Source organism: Panthera leo, chromosome A2, assembly GCF_018350215.1.
Source record: "Panthera leo isolate Ple1 chromosome A2, P.leo_Ple1_pat1.1, whole genome shotgun sequence".
Classification (NCBI taxonomy): Eukaryota; Metazoa; Chordata; class Mammalia; order Carnivora; family Felidae; genus Panthera; species Panthera leo.
Genome location: NC_056680.1, coordinates 7,212,340 through 7,230,833, shown reverse-complemented (window position 1 = coordinate 7,230,833; position 18,494 = coordinate 7,212,340). Strand labels below are relative to the sequence as shown.

Below are 18,494 nucleotides of genomic sequence, written 5' to 3'. Positions count from 1 at the left end.
ACCATATTCCAAATATGGGTACGCTATATCTCTTGTCTTCATTATTTTATTTATAACTCAAAGACTGTATCTCTTAATCCCCTTCACCCATTTCCTCCATTCGCTCCCATTCCCCTCCACTAAGTCTTGAATAGATGTGACACTCAGTCCTGCACAAAGGCCATCCAATGAAAACCACAGCAAACGTGATTAGGGGAGCAACTTTATAACCATGCCTGAAGAGAAGAATGCCTGGTATCAGTGCGATCTCACAAAAACAGATATGCATATTTGACACAGAAAAAGGAAAGATTTACAGGAACTGTCATAACAATGAAAGCAAGGCATCAACGACTAGACTTTAGCGTCGTGTCCAACGTAAATGGCAATGAGGAAATCAAGGCCTAGAGACGGGATGGACTGAATGCGGTAGACAGACTATGTGATGGACTCTCGGGCTTAACGATAAGGGACGTGCAAGGAGGCCGGCAGGAAACCATTTACTGCACAGGCTGTGGGGTGAACCCATTGGCGCCCCGCGGGGAACTGGCCTCGCCCCCCGCCCACCCCCTCCCCGCCCCCGACCCCACCCGTAGCCGCGCCCCCATACCTGGTTCCTGCCCCAGCCTTGTCCTCCGGGCGGGATCCAGGCCTCAGGCCCAGCGCGAAGCCCACGCTCGAGGGAAGCCCAGTTCCGCCGTCTGATGTGGAAGTCCCGCCCCTCGATTCCCGGCAGGAAGCGGAAGTGGCGTCACGCGCTCGCCGGGGTCTCCGGCAGCTTCTTGGCGCAGGGTTGAGCCGGTAGAGGTCGGACGTGGGCCGGCCGTGGTGGGGAAGGCGTGAAGGGAGGCAGGACGTGGGAATCCAAGGCCGGTTTTAGTCGGGGTCGCCGATGGGCCTGCTTAACGGCCGGGCCGCGCGGCTCGCATCCGCCTAGACCGCCCGACAGGCCGCCGAGGCCGGCGGTTCTGGCGCGGAGCCGCTGTGGTCCTGCTGGGAGGGCGCGTGCGCGGGGTGTTCGTGGCCACTGTGCTCGCCTGTCCTGCAGCGTGCAAGCGGCCTTTGTGACTTTTGTCCCAAAGGAAAAGAGTTTCTGCTGCTGGGAGTGGCCCAGACTCCGCCCCGTTACTCGCAGCCTCAGGGACCCGGCCGGTGAGCGTTCTGGAAAGTTGGGTCAGCGGGGCCTGTGTTTCCTTTCGGTGGGGAAGGGAAGAGGCAGTTTTATCTGAGAACGTGGCTTTGTCTGCGCTCGTCTTTTCTTCGGGACACACTGTCTTAGGCAGGTGATATGCTTTCTCGGCTGTGTGTAGTGTGCATGTTTCAGTACCTAGTTATACACACGTGCTCCACTGGTCTTTGTACTAAAGAGAAACCGTTTTCACGTCGCTTTTCCTGAGACCCTCCCGAGCCTGTCCATTCCCACCAAGTTGCAAGCCAGGGACTTCGGGAGAAAAGAACGGAGGCGTGAATACTCCCATTTTCAGAATAACTGGATTTCCCATTAACAGGGCATTTGGACTGTTTTCCATTTAGTGGAAAGACATTTTTCTTTCATAAAATCTTAAACCTGAAGGAAATGTAAGCAACTACTGCTATGAATGTGCGTTCAGGTAGGTTCACCCATTTTTGCATTTTGCGTGGTTGCTCCCTCTAGATAAATGTATTTTTCAGTGGACTGTTTGAGAGTAAATAGGAAATAAATTGTAGATGATGCTTGACCTTCAAATACTTAGTAACGCATCTCCTAAATATAAGGACATTGTGCTACTAAAACCATAATACATTGATTTCACCCAAGAAAATGAAAAATGTTATCTAATATCTGCCCTGTAAAAACTAAAGTTTTTCACATTGTTTCAAAATACGTTTTTGGATGTTTCTGGATCTAGGATGCAATCAAGGTTTATATGACAAGTTTTTATGTCTCTAAGTCTCTTTAAAGCTAGAGCAGAGGGGTGCCTGGGTGGCTCAGTGGGTTAAGCCTCAGATTCTTGATTTCAGCTCAGCTCATGAAATCCAGCCCTCTGTTGGGGTGACAGCATAGAGCCTGTTTGGGATTCTCTCTCCCTCTCTGTCCGCCCCTCCCCGGCTGGCACGTGTGTTCGCTCTTGAAATAAATAAATAAACTTAAAAAAAAAAAAAAAAAGCTAGATCAGAGCCATTTTTTCTTCATAATACTGACTTGGAAGAGTCACATGTTCTTTGAAAACTTGTACTTAATGCTATTTGTGATTTTATTTCCATGGTGTGTTTAAATGTTTTCTTTATTTCTTGGAATTTTAGAAAGTGGTAATTGGGTTCAGTATAGAGTTAGTAGACTTTTTGTCTGAAAGGACAGAGGTAGTACATAGCAGGGGTGCAAGAGCAGCTGGCTCTGGGGTTCTAAAATCCCAGGTTCTAAAACAGACCGGGTTCTGTTACTGGCTGCTTACAAAATCAGAGAAGGGGGTATTGTTGAAACACCACAGGAATGTACGTCAGTAAGGCCAATGCCACGAAAATCAGCTACCTAAAGACTAAATTGTAATGTTACCCTGTAATAATTTGTATATTAAGCAAAACAGGAAGGACATAGGAAAAGTGAAAGGCGTGTGTGTGTGTGTGTGTGTGTGTGTGTGTGTGTGTGTAGTACATAGTATATATAAATAAACACATGCACATAAGTAAATACAACAAGCATAGACAAAACATGTCAACCCAGTATATTTTAGGTTTAGTTTAGGTTTCTGGAATTGGCCTTGAGGCGATTGTCCATCGTTCACTTCTTCAAGGCTAATCCCCTACTTCCGGGCCTTGGGTGCGTTGGGTGTTGGCATTAGTCTTTGCAGTTCCCCCAGCAGTGTTTGTATTATTTCTGGATGAGTATGTCCAGTGGTGGGGTATTCCAGGATCCTCCTTTTAGATTTTCCTGCCATAATGGTTCTTACGCTACGGGTCAGAGATAAGGGAATTCTGCCAGGTGCCAAGAATGTCTGTATTGCAATTACACATTTAGACGCTGGGGAAAGAAAACCACAGAGTGGTAGCTTGCTGCAGCTGGGTTCAATCTGAGTTCATTGGAGTTAAGACTTTTTAAAAAGTTATCGACCACCAGCCTCCACTTTGACTTGGTGGTGTGCCACAGTGATATATAGGATCCTTAGTACTTAGTGTCATCTTAGAGATGGTGTGGAATAGTATTTTCTTTTCCCCCGTGTATAGTCATTTTCATGAATGCTTATATGAAGGATCTGTATGAAGATTTATAGTATGGATTGTGGTGATGGTGCAAAATCCTTTGCTGAAGGGGTTCTAAGTTTAATTTGTCTATGTCTGGAAGTTGGGTAGTGGGCTGTGATTTTCCACTGGGGTGAGTCAAGTCAGAGTTTTGGTTATTAGAGACTTATTCTTACAGACATCAAGTAAAATTCTAGTACACAGGTTGGCATACTGTGGACCCTGGGTCAAATCTGGCCCTCCAGCTATTTTTGTACATAGAGCTTTATACAAACTTAAATGTATTCATTGGTTCTTTGAAACCACAATGACAGAGTTAAATATAGCACAGGGACTATTTGGCCTGCTTTGCCTAAAAGGTACTGTATGGATCTTTAGAGGAAGTTTGTTGACCTCTGCTATAATAGGCTGCCTGTCTGTTTCGTTGCAAGGGACTAATTAGTTTCCGATTAGTTAGCCACCACTAAAGATCTCTGCAGAACAAAGCATTCTGATTTCCTGTTTCATTCTCACTGGTCTTGACAGTTCATGTGCCCACTTTGTCTTTGGTAGTTAAGTGTTGCCTATTTGACTTCTGCTACTCTGGGTCCTCCTCATTCCTACTGAAATCAGGGAGTCCATCTCAGTGATGGTATATCACCTACAATCATACCTGACCTATAGAGGAGAATAACCACTTAGGCTTCAAGGGTGAAGGTGCTCCACTTACCTGTTTCTCAATAAAGTTGTGGAAAGAGTGTTCTGTTCCCTCAAGATGGGATGGGGAATGGGGGCTGTGTATCACACATGATAAATCCGTTGCAACATTCCTATCTCCCTAGGATTTGCTCCTTCACATTTTGTTGTGGAGTTCTGCTGGTATGTGAACTCTTTCTGCTGGTATGTGGGTCACCAATGAGTCTGTGGTGCCATCTAAGCTGTTAGAGCTTTCCCCAGATCCATGAGCTGGAATGTATTAAACCCAGACTGTCTAAAAAGCGCACCCATGTCAATGAATTTGGCCCAGTTTATTTGTTGTATTTCAGCCTTCTAGGTTTGGCATGCTTACAGCTGTTTCTCCCGTAGGGTACCCAGATTTCTTCTCCATATTACTGGAGTTGGAACTATTTTGTTGTGCAAGCTATTTTATCTTGCACTGTGTTGTATTCCTGTTACTGTGGATAGTGAACCGAACTACTTATGTCACCAGGGGCATAGCACGTAGTTTGGGTGGGTCTTGAGGAGGAGCATTTGCTTCCAAGACTTCTACCCCAAGTGAGATTTTTCCTCAGTATTTTTAAGCAGAGGAGGGCTCATTTCAGAAACGAAAGGGCAGGATAATTCCCTAATATGGGAGAGTCAGTGTCTTATGGATTCAAGATTGTGAGCTTCCTGTTGGTCCGACTAGATGTCCCCATTCCAGTTTTCAAGTACTCGTTCCTCTCTCATCAGTGCCCTAATTTTCACACGAACAACTAGTTGAGACAGCCATTCTAATTGTGGTATTTTTACCTGTGCAATTAAATTTCCTGTTTGATTTTCAACAGTGTGAGTCCCGTGGCCACAAGAAAGGTGCTTTTTAAGAGCTGTCTTGAAGCTTTCTGGTTCTCAGACCTTGAATTGAGCTTGTCGTAGTAAATCTGAGCATGTCATTTCGTGTGCAAGTCCAGCCATAAGAATCCTTGTACTCATCACTAGTGAGGTAGCAGCCAAACATAGCATTTACTTGGACTCCCAAGCAAGTGCTTTTGTTTGCCTATCTTCACAATGAGCTACAGGTGATAGCTTGATTTTCATAACGCAGCTGAATGTCTTTCCCATTGTCAGGGAGCTTAGCTCCTGGCTCCAGAACAAAGACTTGATGAAGTCACACACTTGATGAATCTCCACATCTCATCTCTACCAGTGTACCTCCTGCAGTCACTGTCCGTCTCAATTTTGTATAAGTCTGGGTGTATGATCAGGAGACAAAAATCTCTCCTTGATTTCTAGATCTACATGGGAAGAGTTTACAAAGATGTAAAGAGCACTCTATCCTAGAACTGAACAGAATAATAAGGTAAGATTTGTAGGGGTGCCTTCTCCCCAAGACTGGGTCACATCTTATTTGTGAAGGTATCATTGCAGTCCATTGCTTGTGAATAAGTTGGCTGGGTTTCCTGGGGCAGAGGTGGTCAACAGGCATTGGGCAAGCATTTGGAATGCAGACAAGCCAGGTATCCACAGGAAATAAGTGTTCAATTTGCAGACATTCCTGGCTGGTGGGTAAGTGCTCAGAAGACTGAGATCCCCATACACTTGTATTTCTAGAATAATTAACTGCATTTCCCAACACTTGGGATATATACTTTGTTAGAGACTGTTCTTTAAGTGTAATCTAGATGGAGACACATTAAGTGATGTAAAGTAGCTTAGTGGTCTTGGTCAACAATCATTGGGTGCCCTCAATGAGCCAGGCCCCGTGACATGTACTGGAAAATAATGTTCTTCAAGCAGATGTAATGCTACCCTTAATATGCAAAGAGCTCTCCAAAAGAAAGGGGATCCTCCTGTCAGACAGCTTTTTGGGGAGATGAATATATTCTGTATTTTCCTTGTACTGCTCATTACACGAGTAAACATAAGTGTCAGAGCTCATCCTCAGAATACTTAAGATCGACGCATTTCATTGCATAGCACTTATATCTCAGTTAAAAAGAAAAACCAAAAGGAAAAATGTACAGGTGTGGCATGAAAGTAAACACATTTGGGTCTGTTCAGCCCAAAGGACTTCAGTTTGAGACCCCTGGCAGTAAGTGCAATCTGTACGAAGCATTTGAGATGCAGTATTTGTGGCAGCATGTAATTTCAGGGTTCTGGTCTTTTCATGGATAGAATGAAGTATCTTGGGTTGTGAGGGTTATTTTGGTTTATGGTAATGAAACTGGAACTTCCAGTGTTTGTCATCACTTGGATAGCATTCTGTAGATCAGCATTTGGGCTGCTGTTCTGTGTTTAATTTATTAAGAAATTATTAAGTTTTAACGTAGGAGTTATCCTTTGAACTGTATCAGATTAAAAGATAAAGTGAGTAGGAAGCCTTGTTAAGAAAGGAATAAAGGGGCGCCTGCGTGGCTCAGTCAGTTAAGCGTCCGACTTCGGCTCAGGTCGTGATCTCACAGTCTGTGAGTTCGAGCCCCGCGTCGGGCTCTGTGCTGACAGCTCAGTGCCTGGAGTCTGCTTCGGATTCTGTGTCTCCCTCTCTCTCTGCCCCTCCGCTGCTCATGCTCTGTCTCTGTCTCAAAAATAAGTAAAAACATTTTTAAAAAGTTAAAAAAAAAAAAAGGAATAAAAATGACATAAAAACTTGGTGAAAAACAGAAGTGATAATAGGAAAAGGAGGTTCTCCAGGAAGACTTCTAAATAGACCAGTGTGAAGCTGTCTGATTTGGCATTGCTCCTTTGCCGGAGTGAGAGGAAGTCCATAAACCTTAATGAACTGAGCCTCAATTAGGACCCACTGAGGCTGTTGAATACTTGTAATGTCTTCTGAGTTTTATAAAACCTTTCCACCATTATTTTTCTTATCTTTTTGGGTTATTTAGAATAGCTTATGGTTACTTGCCTTGTTTGTCCTTACCTTGCTCAAAAGAAATCCAAAATATTCGTGTATACATTTGTGTTTGTATATAGGATACTCGATTTTCTCACCTGTTTGAATTTTTGCAACCATGATTGGATGAATCCATTTATAATTGAGTATCTTGTCTCTTTGGAATGTTGGGCCATTAAGCCCTGGGACATTTGCTGTATATGTCACTGTTTTCTACTTAGTGCCTAGCACAAGACCACAATTTCTTAATTATTTGTGGAAAGAATGAAGGAATAAGCCCATTATGATAATTTAAAAGGAGGTTCAGGGTTCCAAGCCACTCTAAGCTCCATCAAATGAAGCCCGAGGGTGTTAACCAAATAGAACACTTCATTTTTATCCTCTGTGTACTATCCAGCAGTATTCTAGGCCAGTGCTGTCCAATGGAAATACAAATGTGTAGGTCATGTATATGAACAAAGCTTTCCTATACCTGTGATAAAAAAAAAAAAAAAGGAGATACACTTTATCCCATCTATTCAAAATATTTTGGCATGTAACCCATATAAAAATTGATTTTAAATTATTTTCGTCCTACCAAGTAGTCAGAATTCATTGGACATAAAATTTTTGTGACATATACTTGATATGTGTTTGAATCGTGTAATAAATACAGTTGAGAAAGTAGATGTAAGTTTACCCAACCATATTTAAGTTCTCTAATAAGTGAATCTGCAAATGAGTTTTACATTTAAAGTATAAAAATAAATAAAACTTAAAATCCTGTTTTACTAACTGCCTATCAAGTACTCAATAGCATATGTAGCTGTTGGCTACCAAAATGGACAATGCAAGTCTAAAATGATGTCTGATTATTATTTGGGAATAAGAACCTCAGGAGATCAAACATTAGAGACAAGCCTATCTATGTTAAATTCTGGATCTCTTTTTTACTAATTGGAAGGTGTTGGACAAATGATTAATGTTCTGTATCTCTAACTTTATCAGCTATTAAGTAGGGCTAATGATACCTATTGTAGAGAATTGTTATGATAATTAAGTGAGCTGATATACATAGAGCTCCTAGTGAGAAAATGTGTCACATATCCTCAGGAAATTGTAATCGATGTTACTGACTTTCATTCCATAGATTATACCATTTTTAGTGAATCTCACATATATCATCTGCAGAGAGAGAGCTAATGTATGGTGTCTGACTGATGGATTAGTAATGCTTGCTGATTAATGATTGATGTGGAAAGGACTCCAGTTAACCCTGTGTCAAGAGTAATGAAAATTGCCATATTTACTTAGATTCTTAAGTTGCACTGAAGTGATCTTGGCATCAGATTTCGCATCAGGAAGATTTCACCATCAGTGTCCCAGGATGGCAGCCATTGATTTGACCCATGGTAAGTCATTGTTGATTCTCATTTTCAGAGGATTCTTAAATGTAACCCGTATACAATATAGGGCCCAGGGATCTGGGCCTAAGCAGTTAGGCTGCTGGTTCATTAGAACTAAAATCTGCCAGAGAACGCTGTTCTCTAAGTCAGCTTCCTGGTGTGTGTGCTTTGGGAGTTGGTGCTGCATAATCCCATTGATGACTTCCATTATCTTGGGCAAATAAAGAATCAGATTTCCCAGGGATTGGGTTTCCATACCTGTAAAATAAGACTGTGGCCCCTTTCTACATGGGCAGTGTGTCTGGCACATTCTTTTTGTGGCTTCAGGTGTGGCTGGGCTACTCTGGTATTTTATGGTAATAGTGTGTATTTGCATGAGATTTCTTGAATGTGTAGGGATATACGGGAATGTCAGAATAGGATGGAATGACTTTCAGGTGGGTGATTCTGGGAGATATGCTTGTGTTGCATTCTAAGAATCTAAGTGTTATTTTTTCCCTGAGATCTTTCTAGAGATCATTTTCCCCTTCATGAGGAAAACACAGAGGCGGAAAGGATGGTGGCTGTCTGGCTGAAAAATTATCATCAGGTAGGAAATAATCACATCAATCGACAGAATGCCATATTTACATCTACCAGGTGGACACATTCCTTCTAGGCACCTCTGTGTCCTGAGCTTCCTAAAGCAAATAAAGCCCCATGCAAGGACTGAGTCCTGAATTGAAGCTTCCCTGGAAGTGGAAATTCATTGAAAAGGGATTACAGTGAAAAATAGTCTCAGTATTTCAGTAATCAATCCTGAAGCTCAAGGATTTCAAGTGCAGGCTTCCGCCTTGCTGTGTGCTCTGACATGGTAAGATTTAAGTGTCCTTTTCTTAAAGAATTCAGTCATTTTATGCTGTTTATTGAGAATCTGTAGCGTGCTCAGAAGTCTATTGCAATAGAGGGAAATAAAAAGAGAGCTCCTACTCTGGTTATGCTGAGATAAACTCATGTTTAAAATGTGACATTAAAACCATATGAGTGGAGAGGAGCAGCGAGTGAGTCTAGATCGAGAGAAGAGTACCTAGGACCACAGAACCATGAGATGATAATGAGAAATCTCATAACCCTGCATCGGTATTGAGTCTCCCATCCTGAAAAAACGTGTTCCTTTGGGGTTTTTCGGTGAACGTTGGTGGGGATGTTTCTTAGGCCAACCCTGGTGTGATGGTTTAGATTGCAGTGACCTTTGACGACGTGGCATTGGACTTCACCCAGGAGGAGTGGATATTACTAGACCTGTCTCAGAGAAACCTATACAGAAACGTGATGCTAGAGAACTACCAGAACCTGGTCACAGTAGGTAAGTAAGGCTGCCACCATTCCTGATATGGATCATGTACTTAATGTGTTTCCAGGCTTGGTGATGCCTAATCTGAAACAGAATTGGAAATAGGAGATGCATAGTCCCTGCACTAATGGGCTGTAATCTGCAGTGGGTATTCTGGAAATGTGGCCGTAGGGCCCACAGTAACACCATCGCTCTGCTAAGAATTTGTATTCTCAGACTCCATTTTGACATTCTGAATTATAAAGCTGGGGTTGTTGCCCCATCTTCTGTGTTCAGTAAGCTATCCTGACGATTGTGGTGCGCTCCAACGTTTGAGACCACTGCTCTAGTGATTTCCCCATCAGAAAAGGAAGATCTCCTTTCCTTATCTCCTTTATTTGCTTTGGGTTTTTTTTTTTTTTAATGTTTATTTATTTATTTTGAGAGAGAGAGTAGGGGGAGGGAAGAGAGAAAGGTAGGGAAAGAGTTAGGGGGGTGGGGGGGCAGGGAGAGAATCCTAGGCTTTGACAGTGCAGACCCTGATGCAGGGCTCGAACTCACAAAGCACGAGACTGTGATTTGACCTGAGGCAAAGTCGGATGCTTAATCGACTGAGCCACCCCAGGTGCCCCTTCTTTATTTCCTATTTGAATAAATGTCTTATGCTTTTTAAATATATATGTACGTTTGTTTTGGCTTTCAGGGGTCAGAGATAATGATTTTTTGTCACAGAAAGGGAGCATTTGCCTTTTTGGTCCTTTGGAATAATTTCACTGCTTTCATTAGAAATAAGAGTTTTACGGGCATCCGGGTGACTCAGTTGGTTAAATGTCCAACTCTTGATTTTGGCTCAGGTTGTGAACTCATGGTTCATGAGTTCAAGCCCCACGTCCAGCTCTGCGCTGATGGTGCAGAACCTGCTTGGGATTCATTCTCTCTCTCCCTCTCCCTCTGCGCCCCTCCCCTGCTTGTGCTCTCTCTGTCTCTCAAAGTAAATAAAAAACCATTAAAAAAAAAAAAAGAAATATAGTTTTGGATTCATCAGAAGCTTTGTGATCTCTTGCGTGAGTCTCTCCTATTAACGTACCTTTTCCTGTGGACAGAATATCAACTGTCGAAACCTAAGCTGATCGCTTGGTTGGAACAACAAGAGCTAAGGGCAGTGGAGCAGGGTATTTTGCAAGGTGAGTGTGGTGACAGACATCACTGGTGAATGAGAAGCATGTCACTGGTCAATCTGAGGTATGACATCTTTGCAACTTTAATGTGTAACATTTTTAAGATACATTTTGTCTCAGAGGGCTGAAGCCATTTGTCTTTGATGTTTTGGGATACCTTCAACTTCCGTCAGTCTTCTATTGAAAATTTCTGTGATGTCACAAATGACCTGGTTCTTCTACAGGTTTATCTTTGGCGTGTCCTTGTTGTCCACGTTTTTCATGTGTCTACTTGATAATATTATGTTACCTGGATAATATTTTGATAGTTTCACATCATATTTGGTTTTCAGAAAGTTATTTTTTAGTAAGCCACTAAAGTGTGTTCCCACACACTTTTCGTTGTATTTTTCCCATGAACAAACTGATGCAATCTTTTTTCTTTCTTATTTCACTAATTTTAATATGAAAATAAAACTGAGTCTTCTCTTAAGATTGTTTAACCTATGGTTTATTTCTACAGATGTTTGAATCTGTGTCTTTGTTTTGCTTCAGAATGGGAGACAGGACTTCAGACTAAAGGGTCAGAATCTCACCAGGATTTTTTTGGAGGAAAAACAGCCAGTGAAATACAAAAAGTAAGACTGATTTGAGATATTTCTTTTCTTTTCTTTTCTTTTTTTTTTTTTTAAGTTTATTTATTTTAAGGGAGAGAAAGCGAGCGAGCGGGGGAGGGACAGAGAGAAGGGGAGAGAAAGGGAATCCCAGGCAGGCTCCACACTGTCAGCCTGACTCAGGGCTTGAACCCACAAACCATGAGATCATGACCTGAGCTGAAATCTGATGCTTAACTGACTGAGCCACCCTGACACCCCTTTTTATGATATTTCTTCAATTCCGCATTCAAAAAAGATTGGTAGTTCTGTTATAAAAACTCAGTGCAATTTGGAGATATTTGAGACAAATGGCATTGACCAAAGACAAAGCAGTCAGAGATACTCTGAATATGATGATTTAGGGTTTATAATCTAAATCTGTTTTGAAAATTGTTGCTTCCTCGATACCACCCACAAGTACACGTTCCCCATGAGTCATTGAGTCTTTAAACATCTCCATGAAATTTTACTAGAAGGGTGCCTGGGTGGCTCGGTCGGTTATTAAGCGTCCAGCTTCAGCTCAGCTCATGATCTCATGGTTCACGGGTTTGAGCCCTGCGTTGGGCTCTGTGCTGACAGCTCAGAGCGTGGAGGCTGCTTCAGATTCTGTGTCTCCCTCTCTCTGTGCCCCTCCCCTGATTGCACTCTGTCTCTCAAAAATAATAAACATTAAAAAAAAAGTTAGGGGCGCCTGGGTGGCTCAGTCAGTTGAGCGTCCAACTTCAGCTCAGGTCATGATCTTCCGGTTCGTGGGTTTGAGCCCCAAGTTGGGCTCTGTGCCGACAGCTCAGAGCTTGGAGCTTGCTTCAGATTCTGTGTCTCCCTCTCTCTGTGCCCCTCCCCTGCTCACACTCGCGTGCGCGCTCTCAAAAAAAAAAAAAAATAAACAAACAAACATAAATAAATAAATAAATAAATTTTTACTGGAATGGTCACGAGAGTAGAATAGATGGCATCAGTTTTTGGCAGAGGAATTCCCTGGTTTAACCTGAAAGAAATCAACAGGAACTGTATTTATGTAATAAAAGTGGTTAAGAGTCCTTATCATGTTTTTAGCATTATAAGGTTGAAACTTATCATCAGTCTGAAAACGCTGTCATCATCTTTCATCCCTTCATCAACAGGAGAGGACCCACCATGGAGTAGAACTCTCTGACTGTGAGCAAAGTGGGAAAGACTTGAGGAAGCACTTCAACCTTAAGGCACACGTGAGAACTCAAAATAGAGAGAACGCTTTTGAGTGTAACCCGTATCACAATGGCTTCCTTACTCCGCAAAAGAAAAACTCTACTAGAGAGAAGCTTTCTGAGTTGAATCGGTGTGGTAAAATCTTGCGCCTGACTCCACCTATCATGTTTGAGAGAACCAGCCTGGCAGGGAAGTCTTTGGAATGCAGCGACTGTGGGAAAACATTCATTAATCATTCCCATTTTCAGGCGCACATGAGGATTCACACTGGAGGAGATTTCGATGAATGGAAGCCGTTTATAAGAGCTTCAGTCTTCTCAGCAGGCCATACTGAGCATGTGCAGACACACGCTCAAGAACCCCATGAATGTAAACAATGTGGGAAATCTTATGCAGATTCCAAGTGCCTCAATAATCATGTCATTCGACTTCACACTGGAATAAAACCCTTTGAATGTAGTGAATGTAGGAAAGCCTTCGCTACATCCTCCCGTCTTTATGTGCATTTGAGACTTCACACCGGAGAGAAACCCTATCGATGTAAAGAATGTGGGAAACACTTCCAGTGGCCCTCGCTCCTTCGTAAACACGTTCGAACTCACAGTGGTGAGAAGCCCTATAAATGTAAGGAATGTGGAAAAGCTGTCAGTCGTTCGTCAGTTCTTAATGAACATTTGAGAATTCACACTGGAGAGAAGCCGTATAAATGTAAGGAATGTGGGAAACGTTTTGCTTGGCTCTCAGTCCTTCGTAAACATGTTCAAACTCACAGTGGTGAGAAGCCCTATAAATGTAAGGAATGCGGGAAAGCCCTCAGTAGTTCCTCAATTCTTAACGAACATTTGAGAATTCACACTGGAGAGAAGCCGTATAAATGTCAGCAATGTGGGAAAGCCTTCACTAATTCCTCACGACTTAGTGTACATTTGAGAACTCACACTGGAGAGAAACCCTATCAATGTAAGGAATGTGGGAAAGCTTTCGTGTGGCCCTCGGTCCTTAAAAAACATTTACGAACTCACGGTGGAGAGAAGCCCTATGAATGTGGTGAATGTGAGAAAGCCCTTGGTAGTTCCTCGTATCTTCATGAACACTTGAGACCTCACACTGGAGACAGACCCTTTCAATGTGGTGAATGTGGGGAAGCCTTTAGGACTTTCTCCTATTTTCATAGCCATTTGAGAAATCACTCTAGAGAGTAACCCTGTGAATGTAAGCACTGTGGGCAAGCTTTCACTGCTGCTTTCATCTGGATTCAACACTTAAGAATCCACACTGGAGAGAAGCCCTGTTGATGTAAGGAATGTGGGAAAGACCTCACTTGGTCCTCCAGGCTTCACAAGCGTATACAGACTCACAGTAGAGGGAAGCCCTGTGAGTGTACGGGATGTGAGAAAGCCTACACCACTTGCACAACTGCAAATACACATTTGAAGTCCCACTGGAGAGAAGCCTTTTGAGTGTACACACGGAGGGGAGGCGTTCACCATTTGCTCAAGCCAAACTCCATGTGTAAAAACTGATACCGCAGAGCAATGCCTTAGACGTAAAGGAGTGCGAGAAAGCCTTCACGTCATGGTCACAACGTAACACCTAAAAAATGTACCATAGATTATGTACAGAATAATTGTGACCAAATTTGTTACCCAGTTGATTTCAAAAACATGACCACCACACTGGGGGAAAACTGTATGAATATGAGGAATGTGGAAAAGTCTCCAGGTGTCCCACTGAATACATGAAAAAACTCACTAACTAGATGCCCCGTGAAGTTAAGCAGTGTGGAAAGGCAACCAGTCTCCTACAGAGCACGCTGGAGGAACACAGTGAAGTGGTTAAATGTAACAGACGTGGAACTCAGCTTATAGGATGGGTTTATATATCTGTTCTGAACATGTGCCACTCTGCCCTGACCATTTTGGGGAAGGGTCTGGCTTCCTGCCCCTGAGAGTTTTGCTAGTCTAGTTTCTACACCTTGGTTGCAGCCTGGTCCCAAGTGAGACTACCACCGTTAGACTTAATGCTGTTCAAGCCACCCGGGTTGTCTGGTCGCGTGGACCTTTGTCTAATACTGTGAAGACGATGAACATTTGAAGTAGTTAGTTCACTGCTCAGAGAGTCCACTGATGGTGCCTCATGGAGGTGAAGGTGTGGGGGTGGTATATGTCTCTAAATTTCCTGAAAATGCTCTTGGTTCTGTCTCACACCTGATCTTTCTGGGTCAGAAAAGACTTTAGAAATGGTGAGGGTTATACACCCAGATTTCATAGCTCTGCAAAGAGAGCTACACACCCAGTACTGGGTTAGAAAATACTTTCAATCTCAGTGTGTGGAGAGGTGGGGAACAGAGCTCCTAGATCACCACAACCCGGAAGAAGCCAATTATGTTGTTTGCCTGTGTTTAGAAATAGCTGCAGCTGGCACGTGACTTGCTGGCTAGTTTCTCATCCTTTCATCTGTGGGAGATAGAGAACCTTGTGAATATGGCAAGTCCTGATAATCTGAAGTACTTGCTGCCACCACTGGCAGTTCTTCAAATTGGCCTTTGGATAGAGACGCAGAATCCACCAGAACCTTGTTTCCGTACTGAGTTGACACATTCACACACTCGTGACCCTTGAGCAGCCTTTAGTTTTGTTGTGGGTGGCCTTGGAGGCCACAGCAGCTTCATGTCATTTTCGTTTGGGTTTAAACCAGTGGAGTACACGCCGAGTCAAATGTAGTGATGATCCTGATCAGAAGTGACCTGGGCACATTTGTCTTAGGTTTATGTTTGGAGGAGGTTGGGATATGAAGTGATTCTCTCGGGTGTAGGTGGGGTGTAGGCTTCACTGCTTCGTGTGGGTTGCAGTATAGAATATGCTGGCCTTCGGTGGCATCATTGGATGATTGCAAAACCTACCTGTCCTCATTCCAACGATCTGATACCCTCATCAGTAACATCTGTGTTTGTCAATAACCATGCTTGCCGACTTTTTGTCTCATTAGGATCCTCTTTTCGTAGTCTGATTGTCTCTTCCTTAATAAGAATGTCTTCTAGATGGGGAAATATAAAGCACTTTCCACCTGGTGGGTCTCACTGCTGTGACCTCCTTTTCCTATGGGAGAAGCCTGGCAGTGTAGTTCAGTTCTGCTGGAACCATTCTTCCCAGAGAAGCTTGATTGCCTCAGTGATCTACACTGTGGTACCCCCCATGCTGGACCCCTTCATCTACAGCCTGAGGAAAAGGATGTGATGGGGGCCCTGGGAAGTCTTCACCTAAGAGAGATGGGCCCTGATGGGCCACTGGTCTCAGAACCGAGAGGATATTGTGGGCCCCAAATGCAAATGTTGTGGATTTAAATCTTGTGGTTATTTTTCTCTTGTAATAGAAACTTCATTTCCTCTGTTCCCAGAGCACCCATGAGGTGCTTGTATTTTGTCTTTGTATTTGTTTCTCAACAACCTCTTTAGTAGTTCCTTTGTTACCTTTCTTCCCTAATCACAGTTCCAAAATTCTTTGGTCAGATTTCCTGTAGCCATTCCTGACATGGCCAACATTAGATGTGAAACACTTCCATCAAGTGCTGGCCTGCTTTCCTCAACTGCCCTCTCAAATGTTGATACTCTTCAAGTGCATTTATTTGGGTGCATTATTCACATGAAGAAGGGGCATGAAAAGGCTACTACAGTTGTAATTAAAGTCCTTGCCATGTCAAAACTGTTCATCCTGTTTTACATGTATAATTTCATGCAATTATGATGTTTCTTACAGAGATCTTCTCATTTACCCCATTTCCCACAAATAGCTTGTGATTGCAGTGGATTCTACCATAGAAACAGGGATGTGATTTTCAACTTCCAGTGTAGGAATGTGATTTGAGTGGTAGTTTGCTTAGGAGTTTCTATGTAGTATGTTGCATAGGAGAAGTCTGAGATACTGCCTCATTCTTTGCCTTCTGTCGTCCTATCAAGTGTTAGCTTTTACACTGACGGCAATAAGAGGAAGAAAATTGTGGGGAGGATAAAACATCAGTTTAATCTTGGAAAGGGTGAGTTGAGGAGCCTACAGAACACCTCACTGGTAACAGTATATCAGAGGTCAGTTTTACTCGTGTGTCCATTGGTCTGTACTGATGCAGGTATAAATCAAGGACATACTTCTCCAGTTTGAGAGCCTGCTTCTCTCCTCTCCTGCAACACACATACTCACCACCATATGCAGCAATGACTGAAAAGTGACCAAATACATTTGGATACTACTGGCTTAGCCATCTTTTGCTTTGATTTAGTTATGTGATAAGTTAACTTAAGATTTCCTTAAGATTAATGCACTGAAATTCCTGGGACGCAAGATGGCAGAATATGAGGTCCCCACTTGGATCCCCCCACAGCAACAATAATCAGTCAGCCTTCCATGAACAAAAGTGCTCTGTGGAAGTTTTGGAATCCAGGTAGGAGACTACAAAACCCGAGTAGAGTCCACAAACTAGGAGGGTCATTTTGAGAAGGGACACCTATGCCCAGATGGCCGGCTCACTGGCTGTGGTTCCAGCTACACATGTGGAAACAGCCATGTCGTCATGTGGACTTTGCTACAGCCCCATTTGGCCTTGTGACCAGCACCATCACTCAGGCCCTGGAAGGAAACACATCCAGCCATGCCTCTCAGGTAACAGGCCTGCTGACCTCACTCTGAGATGCAGACTTTGAGCAAGCCAGCCGGTGACCCACCTGAAGCCTCTCTTTTAAAAAAAATTTTTTTTGATGCTTATTTATTTTTGAGAGAGAGAGAGAGACAGAGCATGAGCGGGGGAGGAGCAGAGAGAGAAGGAGACACAGAATCCAAAGCAGGCTCCAGGCTCCAAGCTGTCAGCACAGAGCCCGATGCGGGGCTCGAACTCACAAACCGTGAGATCATGACCGGAGCCGAAGCCGGAAGCTCAACCAACTGAGCCACCCAGGCGCCCCCCACCTGAAGCCTCTCTTAGCTGTGGTCTTCCCCACAGAGGAATCCAGAAGGACATGTGTCCATCTGTGAGCCTGGAGGCAGGCCTACTAACCTTGGTCTGACTGCAGATACTAAAGTAGCCTACAACCCAGCTCCCGGCACCAGGCCACGATATAGGAGGAGTCCTGCCCATCCTAGGACCCTGGGGGAGACTTGCCCATCAGTACCCCCTGAGACAGGCCTGCAGAACTTGGTCATGGCTGTGGGCCCTAAGTAGCCTTGTGAATTGGCTCCAGGCCCTTTCAGCTGTGGTCTGGGGCCATTTGTGCCTGCCTAGTCGCACAACTAGGAATGTTACCACCATCTTTGGACCCTGAAGAGAGTGCTTGTCTTGGTGTTGGCCAAGGTCTTGGAGGGACGTCCTTTGACCAGGGTCCAAAAAAGGATGATGGCCCTGACAATGGGACAGTATAGCACAGACTCCAATGCAGACCTAGTAGCAGCCATGTGACTGGTGTCAACCCCACTTGACTATGATTCTGGAGGTAGAACCCATCAGTCCAGGGACCCATACAAGACAGTTTTTACCTATGAAAACAGTCTATACACTCTTAAAGAGATGTTTGCTCTTTCAGTTATGGAGACACAAATGGCAAGCCCCGTTGCCTGCAGATAGAGCCAACAGACCATTAAGTAGCCTACACTGAGCTGAGAGATGAAGGACTTTCTGTAACTATGTGACCCTAGAACGACTGCAAGAGTGATTGATTACTCAAATGTGCAGATCTAACACAAAGAGGCAATGATCCCAAGAATTAGGTAAACATGTTACCACCAATGCAATTAACCCCAAGCTGAACACCTACAGCGGTAAATGCAACAATGCAGGGCTCAAACTCACAAACCATGAGATCATGACCTGAGCCGAAGTCGGGTGTTGAACTGACTGAGCCATCCAGGCCCCCTCATATATAATTTTTTTTTTATTTTTTTAAGTTTATTTTTTAATTTATTTTGAGAGAGTGTGGAAAGGGCAGAGAGAGATGGAGAGAGAGAATCTCGAGCAGGCTCTGCACCATCAGCACAGAGTCTGATGTGG

The 18,494-nt window shown here is 43.6% G+C and overlaps 1 protein-coding gene and 1 long non-coding RNA gene across 2 annotated transcripts; one reads left to right on the top strand and one right to left on the bottom strand.

The window, feature by feature from the left end:
- Positions 1-30: 30 nt before the first annotated feature.
- Positions 31-761, bottom strand: LOC122213931. Its single transcript, XR_006199703.1, has 2 exons — positions 590-761; positions 31-215 (listed from the first exon to the last, which is right to left on the bottom strand). It is a non-coding gene; the product is annotated as an uncharacterized LOC122213931 (long non-coding RNA).
- LOC122213922 (zinc finger protein 426-like) lies at positions 754-16,681 on the top strand. Its single transcript, XM_042928326.1, is given in 9 exon segments — positions 754-1,131; positions 1,488-1,589; positions 5,167-5,233; positions 8,060-8,157; positions 8,655-8,740; positions 9,370-9,496; positions 10,567-10,647; positions 11,176-11,258; positions 12,401-16,681. Coding segments are annotated over 8 exon segments (2,082 nt in total). The 5' UTR covers positions 754-1,131; positions 1,488-1,573; the 3' UTR covers positions 13,925-16,681.
- The last annotated feature ends 1,813 nt before the right edge of the window (positions 16,682-18,494 follow it).